The sequence below is a fragment of the Mya arenaria genome, chromosome 5, assembly GCF_026914265.1.
Source record: "Mya arenaria isolate MELC-2E11 chromosome 5, ASM2691426v1".
In the NCBI taxonomy this organism is placed as follows: Eukaryota; Metazoa; Mollusca; class Bivalvia; order Myida; family Myidae; genus Mya; species Mya arenaria.
In genome coordinates this window covers 55,643,603-55,665,530 of record NC_069126.1, presented here as the reverse complement: position 1 = coordinate 55,665,530, position 21,928 = coordinate 55,643,603, and the positions used below count along the sequence as shown (strand labels likewise).

At 32.3% G+C, this 21,928-nt stretch overlaps 1 protein-coding gene across 3 annotated transcripts in view; it reads left to right on the top strand.

Annotated features, from left to right (window-relative positions):
• Nucleotides 1-8,098, top strand: part of LOC128235119 (hemicentin-1-like) — a 47,926-nt gene extending 39,828 nt beyond the window's left edge. For all 3 annotated transcript variants that reach the window (XM_052949855.1, XM_052949857.1, XM_052949858.1), the window contains 5 exons: nucleotides 992-1,031; nucleotides 2,157-2,245; nucleotides 2,655-2,670; nucleotides 5,356-5,432; nucleotides 5,745-8,098. In XM_052949855.1, the coding sequence (XP_052805815.1) occupies nucleotides 992-1,031; nucleotides 2,157-2,245; nucleotides 2,655-2,670; nucleotides 5,356-5,432; nucleotides 5,745-5,800 (278 nt within the window). In that variant the 3' untranslated portion in view covers nucleotides 5,801-8,098. The remainder of the gene's footprint in view (nucleotides 1-991; nucleotides 1,032-2,156; nucleotides 2,246-2,654; nucleotides 2,671-5,355; nucleotides 5,433-5,744) is intronic.
• The last annotated feature ends 13,830 nt before the right edge of the window (nucleotides 8,099-21,928 follow it).

Sequence of the window (21,928 nt, the reverse complement as noted above, 5' to 3'; positions counted from 1 at the left end):
GGAAACAAAGCCACTCCTTTATCGCTAGTCGACAGTTGGGCCAGGTCGGCGGCAATAGCCAAACTTATTTAAACTGACTAAACTCGCATTTTATACTACCTCTCACGCAGAGCAATATGTGATAGATTAGATAAGTCCACTTTTTAGAGTATCACATGTAGACTAGCTCATGTGTGAGCCGAGGGCAGATAGTTAGATATGAACAATGCAAGGTTAATTATACCTAAACTGTTAAAAATACACCAACTGACTATATCCTTTGTTTATTAAAATCATCATATAAACAAGTTTTTCATATGTACCTTTAAATGAAAATAAAACATCTAAAGGAAAACAACAACATACTCTTGCATGAGGAATAATAGTTGTGTAAAACTTTCCTTTGAATACTAAGCTTTATGCCGTTTCATTTACTCACAGGGCATATCAAGTTTTATTTTAACATAAATATTTGTGTATGCAATCCATATAATTCATTTCCCCAGCTCTGACCAAATCGCACACACCGCTCAAATTTCCTCTGAGTTGAAAGCTGCCATACATTTCACACGATATACTAAAAATGATTTACTTATAGGTGTATACTAAGACATATGCAACACGATATGTAATCAATGTTAACATTATTTCATTGCACAGAAATAAATGTTTAAACAATCAAATCAACTTTGCCATCAGTGTAACTCTTTCTTTATAAACTCATACAGACGTTTACTTGGCGACATTTTTTTTACAATCTCACACCAAACGCATACACCATGCCAAAATACACAGGAAATACCTTAGATAAAAAATTGAGAGGTCTTATCATCTCTCATTAGAATAAAGCAGATTTAACTCGGATAAAAGGTCAATGAGATAAAGTTTTCTTCTTATTAAATAGCATCCAACTTGACACACGTACATGTACTAGTCATACTCATAAGTATACATGGAACAAACAAAAAAGAAGTCAACCTAGTCATAAATGATGTTTGATAATCGTTTTCAGATCTGCATCATGATGCAAACACAGATAACGGAATAGATACGTAAGTCTTCATTTAAGTGAATAAATCCGAATCAGATTTACCTGTATGCCCGTTCAGCTCTATGTTTAGCCTCATTAACATAATTACGTTGATAATGTCTGAATTACGATCCTTTTATTCAAATCCAGTATGTCATTTTACTTTTTATCTGAATTTTTCTAAAGGAATAACATGATTAAAAAGAATCGATATGTTACAAAAACCATAACTCTGTAACAAATGTTATCAAAATGCCCTCTTTCACTAGAGAAATATGCTAGAACAAAACATATCGAAATGGAATTGTAAACGATATTGGATGAATGTGAATAAAACTTCGTATATCAATGGATGACAATAAGATATTGTGTTTTGAACAGGAAAAAATATGTGTGACTAGTTTGTCACCAATTGGTCTTTATATGAAATAACAATATGTTGGCTGTGTTTATATGTATTTAAGCTAATATTAAGAACCATGATTCTGGCATTCAAAGGTCTCAATGTGTATCCCACCATGTTAAATATGATTTATAAAACATACGATGACGTTACTTGTGCTTGGAACAGGTGGTAATTTCCTTTTGTGTATAAATACAATAACTCAACTTCCATTACTTACTTTCAAACATACATGTACGATGATGTTCATCATCCTTTGGTTTATCTTTACATATGGTATGGTCATTACGCATACATGAAATATTTGTTTGCAATTCAATATGAATTAAAATTTCGCAGAGAAAACGATACGATCTAAGAGCATTTGTTTGCTGCATGGGTTATATTTGCATACTAACCCTAATTGAATTTTAAATGACAGCATACTCTTAAAAGTATCCACCCGTTCACTATGCTATAATTCGGCGTCCTTGTCGCATCCAGTGATGACTAAAATAAATGCTTAAAACATCAATTGTCAAACACATGCTCAAAACAGTTGGCAGATGTTGCATGAAATATTTTTTTTCAGAAGAATGGGTCTATGCATGTTGAAAACAATAATTTCTACCAAAGCAATGATAACACCGAATGTTTCTAGTATATTAAATCGCATTAAACATTATTAAATGTTTTTCTGAATAATGATTATATGAAGCCCTATGAAGCACAACAGATAACTGAGGTACGCTGTCAACTTTACAGGCAAGGAGCTGATACTCGTGGGTACAACGCAACTCAGACCTATGAAGACATTTCCATGGTAACGGATAAGTCCCCGTACGATGCTCTGGGTAAGATGTTAAACTTACGTATCTATAACAATTTTATTGTTTGCAAAATTTGACTATTATACAAACATATTTTGGGTCTTGAATGTATGGTTCCACGCCAATTAATCCATCGGCGGGGTAAACCATTTCTCTAATTGGCTGTGGTTATATATAATCTGTGTGCTGTTGTAATCGCATTGGTTGTATCAGAGCTTAAGGAATGTCTAACATGTATAGTCTCAAACTTCGATTGAATTGTGTATTTTTTAATGTTTGTATCCTTTCTGTAAGAATTATTGATGGACATGGTAACTTAAAATATACATATAAAGATAGTTTGCAATTGCAATTATATAGATACATGATTATACATGTATGCTCGTATACATCCGAATCGTAATGCTGTTTATACATTTATTTTATTTTACAGATAATGGCGACAATGGGTGAGATAAACAAATGAAAATACTCCTTTGATAGTTCAATACGTATACAAGTGTATGAATTGCAACATGAAGATAGTTTACATTTTGTCCTTCTTTGAAATATTTATTTCAACATCAAGGGAATCTTCAATCAATGCATCACAAATTCGGCACCAATTATTTCTTTTTTGCAATCACTGGCGTTTATTGCGCTACGTATGTCATAGTTACTATATTATTTCTGCCGTTCATATTTACTGACCCTTTAACTGTTGTCTATGACATATTATCTATCGTCAAAGTAACATCCAATGTACACATAAATCTGGCGTATATCGAACAACTCTTGGTAAGGGTTGGTGTGGCAATAAACTTTTAAGTTATGCATTAAGTACAAATAACTAAGTGTTAATTTATTTATAGTTAAATGGGAATGGGTAAATAACGAAACTTAAAGTGTGTACGTAACTTTATTTTACTAAGTTAGATCTGACGTCCGAAGCGCATAATAGATCTTCGATTTCGGCAATGATATTTAATTGGAAAATGAACTTAATGATATAATTTCTAGTCTGGAATAAATGTTATGTAACCGTGTCCAAAGCTCACTCAATCATACATACTATGTCTTTTCATGGATCTGATACAAACAATCATCTAACATATAGCATAATTCAGTATTATCCATAAAATAGTTTGAATGAATTCCTTACACAGTAACTATTTAAAATAAACACACATTATATTATCCTTCAAGATACTGGCTTAATAATGGTCAATTAAATTACATAAAATGTCACAAATACGTCTACTAAAACAATGCTAATATATACTTATATACAACTTAAAGTTGTTGTCTTAAAATGTAATAAACCTTAACGACTGACACCACAGAAATGCTCAGATGAATGTAAGATTTTAAAAGGTTCCCCGCTGTGGCCTTGGCAGCTACTCCTCACACATTTCATACTTCTAAAACTCTGATAAGCGTTAGCTGATTACAAAAATGCATAATTAAAAATGTACATTTGATATATATAAAGTCAGATCCATCTGAATTATCAGCCTTCCAAATGCCAAATGTTCTGTGGCATATAATTTCCAATGTTAAACCTTCACATCTTTATAAAAAAGGTACACTAAAATAATATAATATCTTATAAAGTAAGAAACCTAATAGAATAAGATTAAGATATTTGACTAACTTGAAATTTAAAACACCCTTCACCTCATTTGGTCAATTCAACGTCTCGGTGAACTCACCTTTTGCGAGAAACATACTAATCAAGTTAGGCTAGTTTAGTTTCTTAACGACAAACGGTCGATAAGAATATCTCAGTCAAACCTGTATTAAGTGGCCACCTTTAGGAAAAAGGTAAAAGTGGCTGCTTACTACAGGTGGCCACTAAGTCAAGGTTGGACTTTTCTGACACTTTGGCTTAGTTCAAACAGAGGTTGATTATGTATCTAAACCACCACCTAACCCCACAATCAGTATCATCAGTACCATTAAAGAAGGTTGAATACTAATGTAGAAAAAACAACTTTATTGCAGAATTACAAATATAATGCCATAGATAAAAGCTAATACATAGAATAAGAAAAAACAATAGTCCACACAAATACATGTACATTTTTAAAACAATCAGTCATTTTCGTTTGCTTAACTTCTGTCTCTAATATCAAGTGCATTTACATTGAGCCGACATTATCATGTCAAGCATGTCACTTTGTGAGTAAAAATCATAAAAACACAAGTTCATTGAGTCCTCGTTTCCTGTAATTTTCCTCTGTCTTTTAGTGTTTGGATTTCAGTTGTTAGCATAGGAAAACAATGATTTGAGTCCGTCCACAGTTCTTCTTGCACTACGGCTGTTTTCTTATAATTTAATACATTCGACACGTTCTTTTAGAGTCAAACACTTCTGATTTGTTTTATTGTCAGCCATAACAAAACTTTGAAAAGAATATCACGAACAATGCAATGTAAATATCCGTTCGTAGAAGTATAAAGCCGAAAATTGATACGGAAATAATACACATCGTAACTCATTTCACACCATCAAGTGACAGTGCAAACTGTAAATTTAAAATTATTATAACCGGCGTTCTGTGTTGGTATTTAACAATTAACTTCGTTATATATTAAAATATCTTCATTAAGTGTGTCAATTCTGATCGAAACATTCGCCGACGTGTTATAAACATGATTTCTCGATAGGTAAACTTGCATGGAAATCGTGTGATGTAATAGGCATTTTCATTGGACGACGGAAATATCCGTGGCTGTCGTTTTTTCCGTCTACTTCAGTATCAAATAAAGCTTCGTATTTGCAAAAATTACTTTGTCAGTGGCAAGGGATTACTGGCCGCTAATTAGTGTTTTTATGGCTTCACGGGGACAAATATTGGTGGCCGCGGCCGCGTTAGACAGATGACCGCTTAATATATATAAAATAATATGAAATTCATTTTATGAAATGAATTTCAGTAATAAATTGTGAATTTCTCTTCACCATTTGTGCTCACTTCAATGTCTCAGTAAACTACTCTGTCGGGAGAAACTATGTTTATCTATTTAAATCGTCTTAGCTGCAATCCCGACGTCGGTATAGGCCGGGTCACACTTAGGTTTTTGTTTTTGCTTTAACAATTTCATACGATATATATCGGGTTAAAATAGTTAACAAACATGCTTTGTTTCAGCCTCGACAATGTACACGTGTACACGCCATTGGATGCGCCTTGTTTAAAGACACATGTTTCGTACGAAAATGTCAAAGGTACAAGCATCGTATACATCAAATATATGTTTTGTTAGTCAGACATGTTTTTCCCTTCTTCAACATTCGGGTTGTCTGGTCATTGTTGTATAACTTTTAAAGTAAATATCAATTTGCTTTGAAAGCTTTAGTTATTATGAACAATAATTTAATGTGTAGTGTAATTGAACAGGAAAATGTAATGAGAATCACCCAGCATTGTATACATTATAGATTGTATGTGTAACTTATTGGAAAAAACATTGATTTAAAATCATTTTAAAGCAGAATTCTTGCATCTTGTTTGTTCTCATTGTTTTTCCTGGTTTATAGATGATCCCGTGTACAACAACACAGTGCTTAAGAACCCGATACAGCCTGTGCTCTAGATAAGTTGGTGGAAGCTATAAAGCATAAGCTGTATGATGACGTAAGAAGGAGTGAAGATTTAGGGGTGTTGTACTTTTTCTTGCCTATGAAACATTCATTATATTGTAAAGCGATGCTGAACCATTCTTTGTTGAGGATATCAAAGCAATGAAGTATTTGGAGTTATGAAACTACCTATTAATTTTCAACATTCCATGGATAGGTGTCAAGTGTGTGTTTTTACAAAAAAAACTTTACAATTAATCCTAATTATATCATATATGAAAGCATGCACGATGTTTTTTTTTTGCTTTTTATATAATAACCGGAGGGCTGCACCTAAGCTTTACGTTGGGACATCTGTAAATAATCCATATTACACCATATACAAGGATCGTCTAAAATAGGTTATAATTGATTTGTCTTTTAAACGGAAATAAGAGGGGGAAAAATCTAGGAAAATATTTCACATGATCCCTTTCAAAAATGTCTGAAAGTATTAAGGATTTACAGGCAAATTTATATTTTATATACATTTGAGAGACATTATAGGTAGCGTCGAGGCCAACACCGCGTTAGCGGCACATTATCCAAAATTGTTATTTACACTCAATACCAATCCCCATTTTTATGTCATTTGCCGTCTTAAATATACAAAATTGATTTTAGACAATATAAAGGCATACAAACCTCAACAGAATGCTTATTTCACCCATATTTTGATTTTCTCCATGCAGTTTGCATGTGATATGTATGTTTTCGATAATATTTACTATTGTAAACTAAAAAGGCTACTTAGAAAAATAATGGTTTTCACAAATGTATACATTTATTTCATGTCTCTGGTACAGAAACAAATGGAATTGTACCATGCAGCTTTCTAACACAAAATATCACATGCATAACCAGACATGAGTTTAAAGAATGAATTTTTGACAAAAAGAGTTTTTTCCATAACTTGCTATGCCTACCCATGAAAATCGCGCTAGGATTTTGGCAATGCTAGAGTGTGGACGTATACAAGAGGCCGTTTTTCCAAGGGACACTAACTGCCAGAACATATATTGACGAAATCGTTGAACAAGTAATCGTGCGGATGGTACGTCAACGCACTGAGTTAATTTTCAGCAAAACAACGTAAGTCCTCATACAACACGGCTTACCTTTAACTTTTTACACCTTAACCTCATAGAACCTTATCCGTGGCCCCGGGAAGAGTGGTACAACATTACAATGAACCTCGTGCTCAAGTTGTGTTGGTTTATGGGGCGTTGACTAATGCAGTTGTTGCCAATCCTGGAGGTCATACTCGATTCTGATATAATGTGGAGACGATAATTAAATACATTAAATTTATTATTGATTCGTGACTTTCTGCTTAATTTGATTTCCATTGTATTACTGTTTGATTTTTTTTTACAGTTGTTAATCGTTTCGTGTAGGTAATTAAATACATCACTAATACTACAATTGTAGCCTTTTTTATTTGCATCAGCTAAGGAAAACGAACTTAACCGAGCATGTACAAAAAGAGAATTGAGCTTTTTTAATAAGAAAATAACGTTACTTTATTTTTTGAATGCGAGTGCGCCTGGTTTAAAATTGAAAAATAAGAAATACAAAGCTGTTCACGAGTTCAAGTTTCCTTTTAATAAGATAACAGTGAACCGCAACGCCATCTGACGTCGACACTTTTAATCCGAATTAAAATCGGTGTTGTTCTTTTAAATATTGATGTGACCAAGCACATACGGACTGTGTTGTTAATGTTAATACAATTGATGAACCATTTAAGGATGAACAAATATTGTATTTATTTGTACAGTGTTTACCTGAAAGTTATTAATATTAACATGTTATATTGAAAAGTAATTTAATTATATACTTACCCCTATTCCACTGAGAGCATGTAAACATTTGGTGGGGCAAAAATATCATAAACTGACTCTGGATTTGCATTTGTCAAAATGCCATTTAGATATGTAATACTAGTATTCCACCTGGTAATTACAAGCATATAGTGAATTTTTATTCAATATAAACATGTTTTAATATCTAAGACGATGGATTAAAGTTCCTTCGATATTTGTTTTTCAAACATACATTTTTTTTCCTCAACGCCGATGCGACGATATATCCATTTTTCTTGTATTTATTGATCGTAACTTTTTTGTACTCGCAAGATGTCAGCTATTTGTTGCGTATCTTCCGCCGTTTTTAGGTCAAGATCTATGTTTGTATCTGTATCTGTATCAATCATGTATATAGTGACTCATCCTTTTATTTGTTTATGTATATATTAAAAGTCTGAAAGCTTTGTCCAGAGCCTTTCTTTGCATCAGTAGCGAACATTTTCAAGATGGCTGCCATACATATATTTAAACCTTCTTTTGGGAAGTCACACGATTGCCACTCAATTTGTTTGCACCGCCAACGTTTAGGTTGGCATTGTAATTAATGTTCATGGTAGTGGCGTTCCGTCAAACTATGGATACTGTGCGAGTATAAAAGCTCCACGATTTTCGTTGGTAGGCAATCTGAGTCAACCATTTGTTTAGAGCAGAACCACATTACGTTCGATAAAGTAATAAAGTTGATTTTAGTTGAAACAATAACGATACTAACATTATAGTACGGCTTGGTAAAATATATACTCAGTAAGCATATAACTTCACTAAACTTGTATAATTTTACATTTATTCGTATTTTTACAACCGTTCCGATTTGATAGCATTAATATATAGCATTTACAGAACATACATGTATTTAAGATAACAAGGATAGATAGCAATGTAGTACATTATTCATTATTATGTTTTTATGTACATTATTACTGTATGATCATTTGTACTCAGTTTTTCTGTTGTTGTGCCTAATAAAATAAAACTGGTCAACTAATAAGCTGTTTTACAATACACGATTGGAATTGAATTTGTAGAGGCTACATCATTGTCTAGTTAAGATCAGAGTTGAGTAGGTTTTCTGAGAGCAAACTGACCTTGTTAGCGGGGCTCACAAGAAGTAAACATTGAATATTGTGGTATAGCTGGTGTCCACATTTATTTGTGTCAAGTACATTTCACTAGCGTGGAACTAGGGTGAGCCCCTATGATATTTAAGAAAATATTTTACTGATTCAATTTATACCAAAAAACTTTACATATGGGTGTGTTATGCAGTACGCTTATCGCATATACACATTTTATTTGACTAAAATGCCATGGTTAATTTGGATGTCAACAGGGACCTTACTGTAAACATTAAAACGCCATGTTGAAGAACTAGTCAAAATAGATATTTAAAAAAAAATAACTACAAGTTTTAAAACGATAATTAATTTTCTAATTGAATGTTTGGGGATCTATGAGCGACTTAGAAGAGGTATTTGTGCTTAATATACCTTACCATTGCCCTTTAGACGTTGTACAAATGAACAAAAAGACAATGTACAACAATAAATATATCAATAATTGTTCCATCTTATATACGTTTTACCAAAGGTTGTAGTGTTCGTGATACAATACTGCTGGTGACAATGCTTATGAAGAGTGGCGTAGTGGTGTCTGCGACATAACATTCATAATTCATTTATTTATACATATTTTCATTAACATGAACAATTTAGGAACCCGATAGAGCCGATAATGGAACCATCTAAAACATTCATTTCAATGATATATCAAGAGTTCATGGGTATTACAATGTCAGACATTAGAAAGGGGTTTTGAGGACAATGTTTCGGCGAATTATCGGTTAAAGGCATGAACTGATTCCTGGTGCAACACTTATTAAATCTAATTTAACCTTGTGGAACTCCGTCAATTATTGAAACCATATTTGGTTAAAGGTAAAAATAATAAAAAAAAAATCATAATTATATTTATCTATTACTTAATAATTATATTATTCCATTATTCTTAACACGAGAAATATAGTTATGAATGTCATAAAGTATTAAAGAAGACACTTCCGAATAGCAATCAATTACCATGGACACATCATTAACATTGACCAGGATGCCCATGACGATATTACATCAGCTCAAACACAAGTATCAACAATAATTGATGAACACTTATCTAAAGATATAAATGTTACGTTCAATGTTGTTTTATTTATAACCTAGTAATATATTAAAACAATACTTCATAAAATATATTATCTTTTAAGCGTATACTCCCTTATATCAAAGGATACAATAATTTTGTTTTCAAACCTGAGCAGTTCTATAAACTTATATCTGCTTGGTCTTAAATTTTCAAGTATTTTTCATTGTATTTTCTTCTGATGTCTTTACAAAAAGGACATATTAGTACAAATTGATAATCATCTTCTAGATCATTTACAATGCAATTTCAAAAAGTACAAAAACGTTCATATTTAGGAAATTTGTAATTTGTACATAATGTATACCAGTGTCGTTTATTCTTGGATGAGCAGACACTCTTAATCTAGTTATATAGCATCGTTAGTCATGTGGTAAATTATTGAAGTATTGTTGGTAATCAAGTGTACTTTCAATAGTATTAAACAGGTTAAGTACACGAGCCTTTCCATTATTACATGTTTGCTTCAAATCGTACAAATTGATATATAACTGTATTTATAACATATCGACATGCTTGATATAACGGACATTGTTTCTTTTATATTTTTGGTTAAAGAGATGTCTTTTCTTTCATTATGACGGATACAAATTGCCCGCAATTACAAATGTACCATTTTCGTTCACAAGGGTGATGATGCTTTGCGCTCCACAAATTTATCATTATCAAACGTTTGATAAGTAATAATGTAACGTACACGTACAACGGTCCTTTAATGCGTAATGATTATAATGTTTATTCAATACGTACCACAAAGCCAAAAAAGTGATGGGAAAATGGTTTTGATGTAGAAGGATCAAACATTGCAAGTTATTGAAAGTGCTAGCAGCTTGGAAGGATCGCAGGAAGATAAAAGGAAGGGTTAAATAAGGTAGTTATATTACTGAGTTAAGACAAAGTTAACCCAATAAAATATGCTAATAACATCACGTCAGACGTATAAAAGATGTATGATAGTTTAATCAGTAATAATAATAAACTTTTAAGAGACCAAATAAGTACTTTAACAGTGTTAATGAATATATAAGGTTCATATAAGGTTTACATATTTTCTCGAGTGTCAGATTGAAAAAAAGCATGGTAATCATAAAATTAGAAAGAAATTATTCCAATACAATAGGTTATGACAGAAGGTAATTTAACTAACTTAAACATGTGATATCAAATGCTTAAACAAACTAATGCGCATTTTACACTGAAAAAGGCATTTTTAAACATTAAAAAATAAGAGCGTACCATAGAAGAACAAACATTAAAACTAGATAAATTATAACTGAGGAGGTAAGAAGAAATGACATTAATATATGTTTCATCATAAATAAATGGTATCTGAAGATATGATATTATACAGATATACTCAAAGTTATGAAAGAGTTAAATTCATATTGAAGAATTTTGGTATTTCATTATAAGATTATTCATTATAAAGTGTTTTAACTTAAAGGCAGTATTTGTTTTTAAATTTGTGAACACCTACACATACATATACATACAAAATAGTCACCCTTAAGTTAAACAGTTAAGCAAACGATATTACTTAATGATGATTTTCAACATGCATGGTACATCCCAATGCTAACTATCAGAAATTCCACTGTTATGTCAAGATATAACATCAAGATGAAACAATGTAAATTCAAGTATTTATACGTATCTAGGGAATAATAATTCACATGAATCTCATAGATTTTAATGTGTAACGGATCTGATTTAAATGTTAATATAGGCTTATAATAGTATTAAAGTATTGAATTGCTGACATTAATTACATGCATTCTAAGAGTTTTGGAATTGTAGCTAAGTAAATGTTAAAGCATATTCTAAATACTCCAAATGACATTGAATATGACCTTAAAGGTTGAAGCATGTTTAAGATCAGATATACACATGGTTATTTTACATGAAAGACAATATAATATTAAGAAAAGATGTGGTGTTTTATAATGCATGCATCCATTGGTATATGGATGTATGGAGTAAAATTGGAAATGAGTACTTATAAGTACTTCTTATATACATGCTAGACTTCTGGAATTAGTAACTTAGAAGTGTAGCATATTGGATAGCGAAAGAAGTGCTTAGATGGTCAATTTAACATACATATTGGGTATGCATGTACACAATCATATTAAGAAAAGATACATGACGTATTATAAGTGTAATAATGTAACATTCATGTTCAAAGAATGACACGGATTATAACCATGAGGTGAGATAACTATAATACTTATTACTCAATATTATAAAGGAGAATGTAGTTGATTGGCAAATGAATAAAAAGCAAAATACGTGAGTAACTTTGAAGCTTACTCCAAGCACTGGCAGTTCACAGATCATGAAGAAGGGGATATGAATCCGAGCTGTACAAGGTCCATGTGTCTGCTTATATTGCTAACAAATTACTAGCTGTCGGTGAATTTTCATTTTAACTGCCTACACTTGTATTCATGTTCATTTCTGTATGATGTTTATTGTTCATTAATACATGTCTTGCTCTTTCTTATTTATTGCACTTTTGGTCTTACATGAGACAAACTTGACAATGATGTTCTTAGATTTTTCCTTTGCCCACATTTAAGTGGGACCTGTTATTTTCATTGGAGGATATATCCAGGCCACCTTACTTTAATCATGATAATAATGTCAGTGTTCTAACCAGGCTCCTCAGCGATGTTGATAATAAGAACACAGTTCCTTCTACTGTATTGATTGGCAGCACCCAATTAAATTTCAAAGTTAATGATCTGGGTCACAAGCTGATACAACTCTTCTAGAAGTGGTTTCAGCTGCTCATGGATGACAGAGTTGACCTTGGCCGCCATGTCCTCTCTTAAAGAAGTGATTATATTCTTCGAATATCATTATCCGATAACACAAATGGCTTCTGAATGTTGCTGGAGCCTTGGGGTTGCATCTGGGGACCCATTTGAAAAGGAGATTGCAAGTAAACTGGAACTTAAGGCATTTGTGTAGGGTGTAGATATACTGGTGTTGTTGCTAATGTGTGCTGTTGGCGGATACATTTCTTATATTGACAGGGGTTGTATTTGGCAGAGGATTGATTCGGTTACCAATATAGCTTTCCAATACTCATTAATATTATCTTTTGATGATTTGGGACTTAAACAATAGTCAACCCAGTTACTGCCTCTACTGTAATCGGTATGAGAAACTTAGGACTGTCTCGATTTCTTGTCTGTGGATCGACACCAGGGGAGATAACGTGTCTTTTTTACTTCAATTCCTCCTCGTAAGCCTTTGAATGCTATCTTGGGAAAGGTTCGGTTGAGATTTGAGGTTGGGTTTGACGCCCTTACCCATTTGATAACAGCTGCTTCTAAATTTATTTTGGAACCCAGTGAAGATAGTTGTTTTACATTATAATTTCAGGTGCAGAAAAAGTGGGAATGTTTACAGCGGAAGCGGAAGTAAAATTATCACACTTATCAGCATATGAATAAAGTGAAACATCGTGAATATACCACATACTTGTCAGACAGACTGTGTCCCCACAATTGTACCATAGTTGATACTTCTACACTAACTAAAACGAAATGATGCTATACTAAATATGACTGTATTTCAAAGATTTCGGATTCCCTTGTTCTTCAATTTTTCAAAATTACTCTTTTATAAACAATAAGACATATAGCCCTGTTGAACCTTAATTTTTAAATATAGGTATATGTTACACATGAGATATATTCGTACGAATTATTCACACGTGTGTGAAAAATTCGTACGAATATATTATAAATAGGTGTTGTGACATATTCCTACCCTCTTTTTTCACCACCTGTTTGTACCAACCAATATTTCAGATTTCGATTATCGCTCGTTTAAACTACTAGTCGCCGCATTTGTGTGAATATCAGTTTGCAAGTAAATCCTTAATTAAAAGCTACACCTCTATCTAATTTAAAGGTGCACCTTTATACTTGGAAGTGCAGTTCTAAATACGGAGGTGCACCTTAACTACAACATATATGTGCATCGCTATAATGAAAGGTGTGGCTGTTTGAAAATGTTTTTGATTTTCTGAAATAAAGATATGCACCTGAATATTAGCACCGACACTTCTAAATATAGAGGAGCACTCCTACCTCTAATAATATCGTTTTTATGGCTTTCTAATTGTTCATTATTGGCGAATGCAATGATCATAAACCTTAGTTAAATTGATGACTTCAAATTCAAGAAATCGCGGTTTACAAATTTAAGTCAACAAATAAATAATTTCAACATCTAAATTTCGTTATTTCGTGAACTTGATATACTTAAATATGAAACTGTTACTGAACTTGCAATGTCACCATCGGTTTGTCATGCTAATCTCCATGGGATGACGTCATATGACAAACTGTTACCGATTACGGTCGTGAAGTTCTATTAACAGAATGAGTGGGAAGGAATTACTGCTGAAGGGTTTTCTTAAATGAAATAAATTATTTCTTTAACTGGTGCACCGTTTAGGTCTTATAACGGTTTTAACCAAATTAATTTCGGTTCTGAGGCAGGCGCACAAGTCAAAAGGTTTCCCCTCTAAGTTACAATTCCTTAAACATGAAGTTCTTGGTTCCGCCCCTGCAAATGTTATCTTTTTAGTATATTAGTTTTTGTCCCTAAATGGTACCTTGACCTTGACCTTGAACTAATGCACTTTGAACATGGTTTCTTAGCTCGTTCTTAGCTCGTTCTTTGGTAAGTAAGTAAGTTTGTAATGAAGTCGGGTAAAGGTAGTCAACTGAAATTTCACATATGTTTGACATATTCGTACGAATTTGTTACACACGTGAGGAATTTGACGGTTAAACTAGCACAACTTCTAAAGTCATTCAAATTTAAAATGAATGTTAAGGTAAAAAGTTTGATTAAGATTGGAATGTCCCAATCATTGAAACAGCATTTTAAATATTATAATATGTATAATTTTCATTGGCTTTCCTCCAAAAACATCCCCTTTTTTAACTATTTGATTTAGTCAAATCTCCTGTAATAAAGATTACCGTATATATAAAATAAACGCTGTCAGGCAGTTTCACTCCCTAACCAAAATTAAGCAAACAATTCTTTTAAATTATTTTTAGAACGTTGTATATAGGCAGATACAAATTTTCCGTTTGAATAATACTCTCATTTTTTTCATTTCTCTGCAACAATAGGCCCCTTTTAAGCTTTTAGACGGTTAAACTTTTATGTTTCTTAGAAATATTTCTGGAATGAATGGATTTGCCTAAACACATTACTTTTGAAGTACAATTTATAATAAGATTTTAATTGTGTCACTAATTTCTCAAGAATTTCTAATGGTACACATTCTATCAGCATATATTATGTAATTATCGTTCAATATCTTTAAATTTCCATATTATCACTTACTCCACTTTACCATGTTTCTGCCTAATATCCTTCATCTTATTTTTCATATCTTTTTTTTAATATTCGATTGAACATGACAGCCATTACATCATTGTAAGGAGTTTTAGGGAATTACAAAAGTCAGACATAGTATAAGCTTTAAAATTTCTCATCTATTGTGTATAATTATTGTTTAGTGCATATATCACGTGCCTACGTTTCATATAATGTCAACCATTGATAACTAATATCCATGCCCAAACTATGCACAAATCGTGATTGAAATATTTAAATAAATATTAGGTTATGCAGGGGTTATGAGAATGCAGTATGTACTTAAAATTTGCATATGGTTTCATTCGATTATAAAAACTCAAGTAGGACGAAAAGGTTAAGTGAAGTTTCATTTCTCTCGTCTTTCCTCAACTTGAAATATAGACACTTTTGTTTTACTGACCGGATTCCTGAGTGACTTTTGTTTTTCTAAAGTTTTATTAAGGTAAAATCAATCCAAGGTATTGGAGAATATTCTTCGTCCGTTCATTTAATATATTCGCTTTTATTAGAAATAAAAATAAAACAGAATTGAAATTCTTCGATTTTTTAAGAATTTAACACAAATGCATTTTGTATGGGATTTTTCTCAAAATGGAGAATTTTAAAGGACATTTTTAGAAAGAAGAAATAGGGTCCGCAGCGTGTTTCCTATAAATATTTAACGCCTAGGTTAGAAGGATACGTCACCTAGCTCGAGAATACGAGATGCTAGCAAGGGGTTATATGTTTCTTCTGAAAACATATCATATTTAAAGAATAATTCAATATTCGGATTTGGCCATAAAAAGTTCTTTGTTTCCACTTACTGCATTTCCGTCTCCGTGGCCTAGTGGTTAAGCGTCCGCATACGGAGCGGGAGGTCGTGGGTTCGATCCCTGGCCGCGTCATACCAAAAGACGTTAAAAGTTGGTACAAGTAGCTCCCTTGCCTGGCGCTCGGCATTTAGAGGGTAGTGCTTGGAAAAGTGGTTTACTCAGTACTGGTTTAATTGTTTCCTTTTTAAATCATGGTGTGATTCTTCTAGTTATATTGAATTTAAGAAATAAAAACACATAATATATATCGTAAATTTCAACATAGGAACGCTATGCGAAATATTGATGGAATAGCATTATGCTTTTAATAGTATTTAAGTGATAGATTTGAAATGATAAAAATTCTTTTCGATACAATTATTTGACTAAAACTTGATCACCTTTTTTAACATCCTAGAAGATATGTATGTGGCCAATATACAATACTGTACAATGTTGATTTATTTGATATTTAAGAAAACGATCTGTTTTTATACAAGTTTCTTGGTCGTTTATATGTATGTGGTGTTTTGAATAGTACGGTTGGAAATAAAAAGACTATATTGTTCATGATAAATATAATTGTTACAATGATAGTTAATATGTTTACAAACGTTATACTTAGTGTATCCGACCCATTGTTTTCTAAAGAATGTTTAATACAGATGCCGTTTATTTTGAACATTATACAAATAGTAATGCTGGTTTGGCCATGACTGTATTGTTGAAACCTGTATTTAGAAGCATTTAAAATTTTAAATCTTGATAAATCTTTGTAACAGATTGATTTCATGTGATCGAAAAACTCATAAGAAATATTACCCATAAAAAGGAGAACATTGATTACAAAAAGAGAATGGAAGATATTGAAAAGTTCAGAAAAACCTAGAGGGTTTGGGAAATATTTTAGGTTTAAGTGTAAGTCATCTTATAAATCAAACAAAAGATTTCTAAATGAATTCCGTGAATACATTGAAACACTAAGTAATGACACTTTTTGTGTTTAGACTACGATTGTCTGTGCAACTACTTCAATTTCAACCCGGTATATTAGCTAGAAGTAATATTGTACAAAATCATAGATAGTGTCTATGTTATTATACCAAGTGATTAACGATATTGAAGATGAAGTTCTCTTTGTGTGTATCCATCTTTAATTGATATTAGAAAGAAATATATAAAGAAATGCTGTTATATAAAACCTCTGTATTTAAATATTTACTCTTGCTGCAAACAAATAATGTAACTGAGCTTATAAGACTTTGTCTGTTTGTTAAGGATCTCTTAAAGTAAGATCCTCTATAATTAATGACAAAATTTGTTTATCCTATGATTACGAAAGCCAATGAAATACCTATTGAACTAGCTTATTTGCTAACTTGTTTATGCACAAAGGAACCAAGTGTCTATGGTGATATGGTCATATTATTTGTTTTATCTTTACTCTCGCTTTAGTTAGTAATATTGGTAATACGAATTATTTCAGGCTAACAGTGGCGGTGATTTTATTTTAATCTCATAAGATTTTATGTCATATCTTTATGAAAAGACCACAAACACATTTTTTACTGTTTCTTTCTTTATTTATACAGTTTTAACTATCTTAATTCCAATATCAATTCACCGTAAAATATCCTCAATAGAATACGGTAGGTAATTGATTTATTTCCAGCCTTTGACACTTTCTAAATTCTATAATCCATTTTGTCACATATTCAATTTCTAATTGCTAGTCCGATGTTACCCTCGTACGATGTAATAAACACTTTAAACTCTCTTTTTTAACTCTTGTTCCTAAACGCCTCACAAAGACCTTTTGTACTATAATATTACCGCCAAATTCAACATGAAGTGCAATAGTATTGTATTTAGCACGAATTCACGTGAAATTGGTGCGAGACCGCCTGAGTAAGGACACCAATGAAAGCACCGGTAGATTCATGGTGATTAGGTACAAGGTCAAATGTACAAATGAAATGTTATACTGAAACCACGCAACTGTAATAAAGTAAAACCTTAGGATTATACCAATAATAGCTCAAACATATGATAACCATATAACACCTGTATATCATTAGAAGCAATCTCATATGTATTGTATATTTAACTAATTCATATTAAAGCAACAATCTGGCATTTCGCGATGTTCGCGACACTAACAAAATGGTTCACAGCAAACTCCCTTGCATCGAATATTGCTCCACACACAAAATAAATATAAACTTGTGAAACATAATTTAACTTAATGATTTCTTTTCATATTTAGATCAAAGGTCAAGGCTATTGTTATCTTTAAACAATAAAGGATAGCACTCTATAAACCCAGTTCACTTAATAATTTGGTTTTGAAAAACGAAATCGAAAAAAAAACGGACAGTAGATTAATGATCATATTGACGTTGAGGTCAAGGGGACCTTTTCAGTTTTCTTGTCTTTAATTCCAAAGTGGTTTTTGCTAAAGTATCTGAGTTAACACCCTTGTGACCAACAAACCTGATAATCCATTTATTAAAAACCACCACGTGTCGAATATGGTATACGTTTTGTTATCTTTTTGTTATCTAATTAAAATTAGCAGTCCTGAATTTCGTTCGGTATCATAACATAAATAATCGAGACGTGTTTCTTTAACATTTCTTGAACGGATACTTGTCCGTTGTCTTTGTGCTCCATGTCATCCAGGAATGTAAACATTGTACAAATTAAGACGGATTTATTTACCACAAATCAGCCTTCATGTACATGTTTAAATTGAGCATTTGTAAAGAAATTTTAAAACGTTTTGCAACTATTATGTGTAACGCATAATGTCATGTACAATTACACGTGCACCAGTCAAGTATCAGCTCAGAATAAACTGACTTTTATGAGGTTTGTGATAAATATGTTTTCCATTGCAATTTCTCTATTGACTTTCTTGGTGGAAACGGTGTAGCTCGTAATCCCTCGGCAACCCTCGGCAAACACTATCGATTAAGGCTGAAACCTTGGCCGAGAGTATTTCATTGGATTGACAAGATGAAGTCTCGCACTTAAATGAGGGAAATATGTTAATATTGTTTGATATGTAAATATGATTTATGAGCTTGTTATTCTCGATTTTGAGCCACTGTTGTCGGATATTCATCTGTATATAGAATACTCATTCTGAGGTTTGAATGTGTTAAACACTGTTGATGTTTAAGACAAATATTAAGTTATACATGAGGTATATAATATCTGAGGAATATAATCATAATGACTCAAATAAACTTCTTGGACATAAATGCAATTGATTCTGTGACATACAAACTAGACGTATTAACTAATACATGATATTATTGAAGTTTCTGTAGGTATAATAAAAACGCATTGTATGTGGTACATTTCCTGTATTTATACTTATGCTACTCTGCATATGTGCTCAATTCTAAATTGCATTCGTTAATGTAATGACACTTCGGAACTTGAGCCATTCACCAAATGCAGTTTGTTAACGCTCTGAATAGTCTCATGTGCCTGGCATTTACGCACTTAGTATGATTTTCTTTAAATACTGATTCGATCACAATTACTTCCCTTTTGAGGCTTGTCGTAGGAGCACTCTTATACACGCATACAGTAAAACCGCTAGTAAACCCGGTCGCTTTAACGGAAAAATTTAACATGTGATTAATTAAAAGGGACTGTATTGAATGGTCGTATTACTGAATAAAGGGTGTTCGTTTTAAGGGGTTTGGGACCATTGAATTATTCAGGAAAAAGGTCGTTTCTAAAATAATCGGTCTCATTAGCGGGTTGGTTGTGAAAACGGGTGGTCGCATATATGAGCAGTAAAAACCATATATATACTGCATAACACACACACACACACACACGCACACGCACGCACACACGCACACGCACACGCGCTGCGTGCGTGCGTTTGTGGGTGCTTTCCAACATATTTCCCTAAAAAAAACACTTTCTAATTTACTAAAGCCTGACAAACAAGCGTCGAAGCAAAAATGAATCGTTTTATGCTTTTCGCATTTTCATGACATTTAACACTTTTTTGAACCACAAGAGTAACTTATAGTGTGTATTGTTTTTTGCAATAATAGCGATAATACACCTTTTCTTGGCGGTTTCCATCTGCAAGGGCCTGTAAAAAGGTTTTACAGCCCGTGTGCGTTACGACCTCAAGAAGGTGTATTAATCAATATTATTCCTTCAGAATGAACCATTTTCAAGGCCAATTTGCGCTTAAATGTATGATAATATGGCATAAAAGTATAAAACAACTTATTGCAAAAGTATATCCTAGCGCAACAACTGTTACGATCTTTAGATATCATTTCTATATTTTAATTTCTTGATTTTTTTCTAACTTAATCCTTCATCGAAATTGCTTTTCATTCCATTGGTCTTTTGTATATCGTATAAAACCGTTTATGATTACATTTATGTTCACTTCAATACAATTGAGCTTTAACAAACATTCAGCTCTTGACATATTGGAATACCAATTTACCCCACTCACTTTTTAAACAAATTTTCCCCATACTGAAACCTTTAAAGCCTTATTAATAAAGTGGTTCATTAAAAATATAAAATAAAAATCTGCTTAGTTTAACCAATAGATAACTGTAGGATGCCAAGTTGAATTTTCGCGAATGGGATTCTCGGAGGCTTTAGCATTTTCGGAAAAAGTAAAGCAAATTCTATATTCAACAGATAACTGCGAACAGTATTGTGTTTAAAAGTCACTGTTGTCTGACGTAGACCTGTTGATTGTTCTAAACCGCTCTCGGGCTGCTTCACTTTAAGCACTCCCGGCGTTTATCAATAAGCGATCCCGAACGTTATCAGACAGGCGTCACGGCGTTTTTTTTAAACCCGGGATTAAGGCTGCTTTTCAGAGCATAAATTCAATATTATACATAACAGCACAAATATGGTATGTTTATAACGTCACCAGACAAAGTTTTCACTCAGTTTTGAGTTTATACATTCAAAGCAAATATGCTTGTTGCCTCTTCAATTTTAGAAAGAAAAGAATTATATATATATAAATATATATATATATATATATATATATATATATATATATATATATATATATATATATATATATATATATATATATATATATATATATATATATATATGCTTCAAACGTGTGACATATTATAGTCAGTGAAATCATTTTATGTTATTTTTATGTAAATATTTAAAGTATATGTTTCCAGGCTTTTGCCATCACAAGTTATATTACAAACTCAAAGATAACAAAGGCAAATAATTATCCAATATTACACTTTGGGTTCCAGGAGATAAATATTTCCCGGTGAAATGTAAAGCAGAACGGTACGGTTGCCCAAGCTTTATTAACAGCCGCAAACAAGAGTGGCCAGTTATTTAAGTTATACTCTTCCCCCACTCTTTTGAATAATGAACGTGTTTTAAAGGCTCATGCACAAATTTATACAAAGTGTACAATTATGGGTATAGAAGTATTTATTTCAATGAGGATAACCATTTTAATCTCCTGGTCTGTATTGATAGTAATAACCAGTAGGGGCGGCGGTCACTGCAGAGTGTGGTGAACATACCGATCGAACGGTACTACGGACTGCTGCTTGTAAACCAATGGCATTAACGTAGGAGGATCTAGAGAAAAGGAATTTATTACATTTCTGTATTAAAAGTATGTATAAATAACGTGTAAATTATTAGTTGCACTAAGTGGAATAGGTTTTTAGCATTAGACTCTAATAAATACAACTAGTTTGCTAGTCATATCATAAAGTATAAATTTAAGTTTTTAATCGAATCATACTGTTTGAATTAAAGTTTGTATGTTTCAAGATTG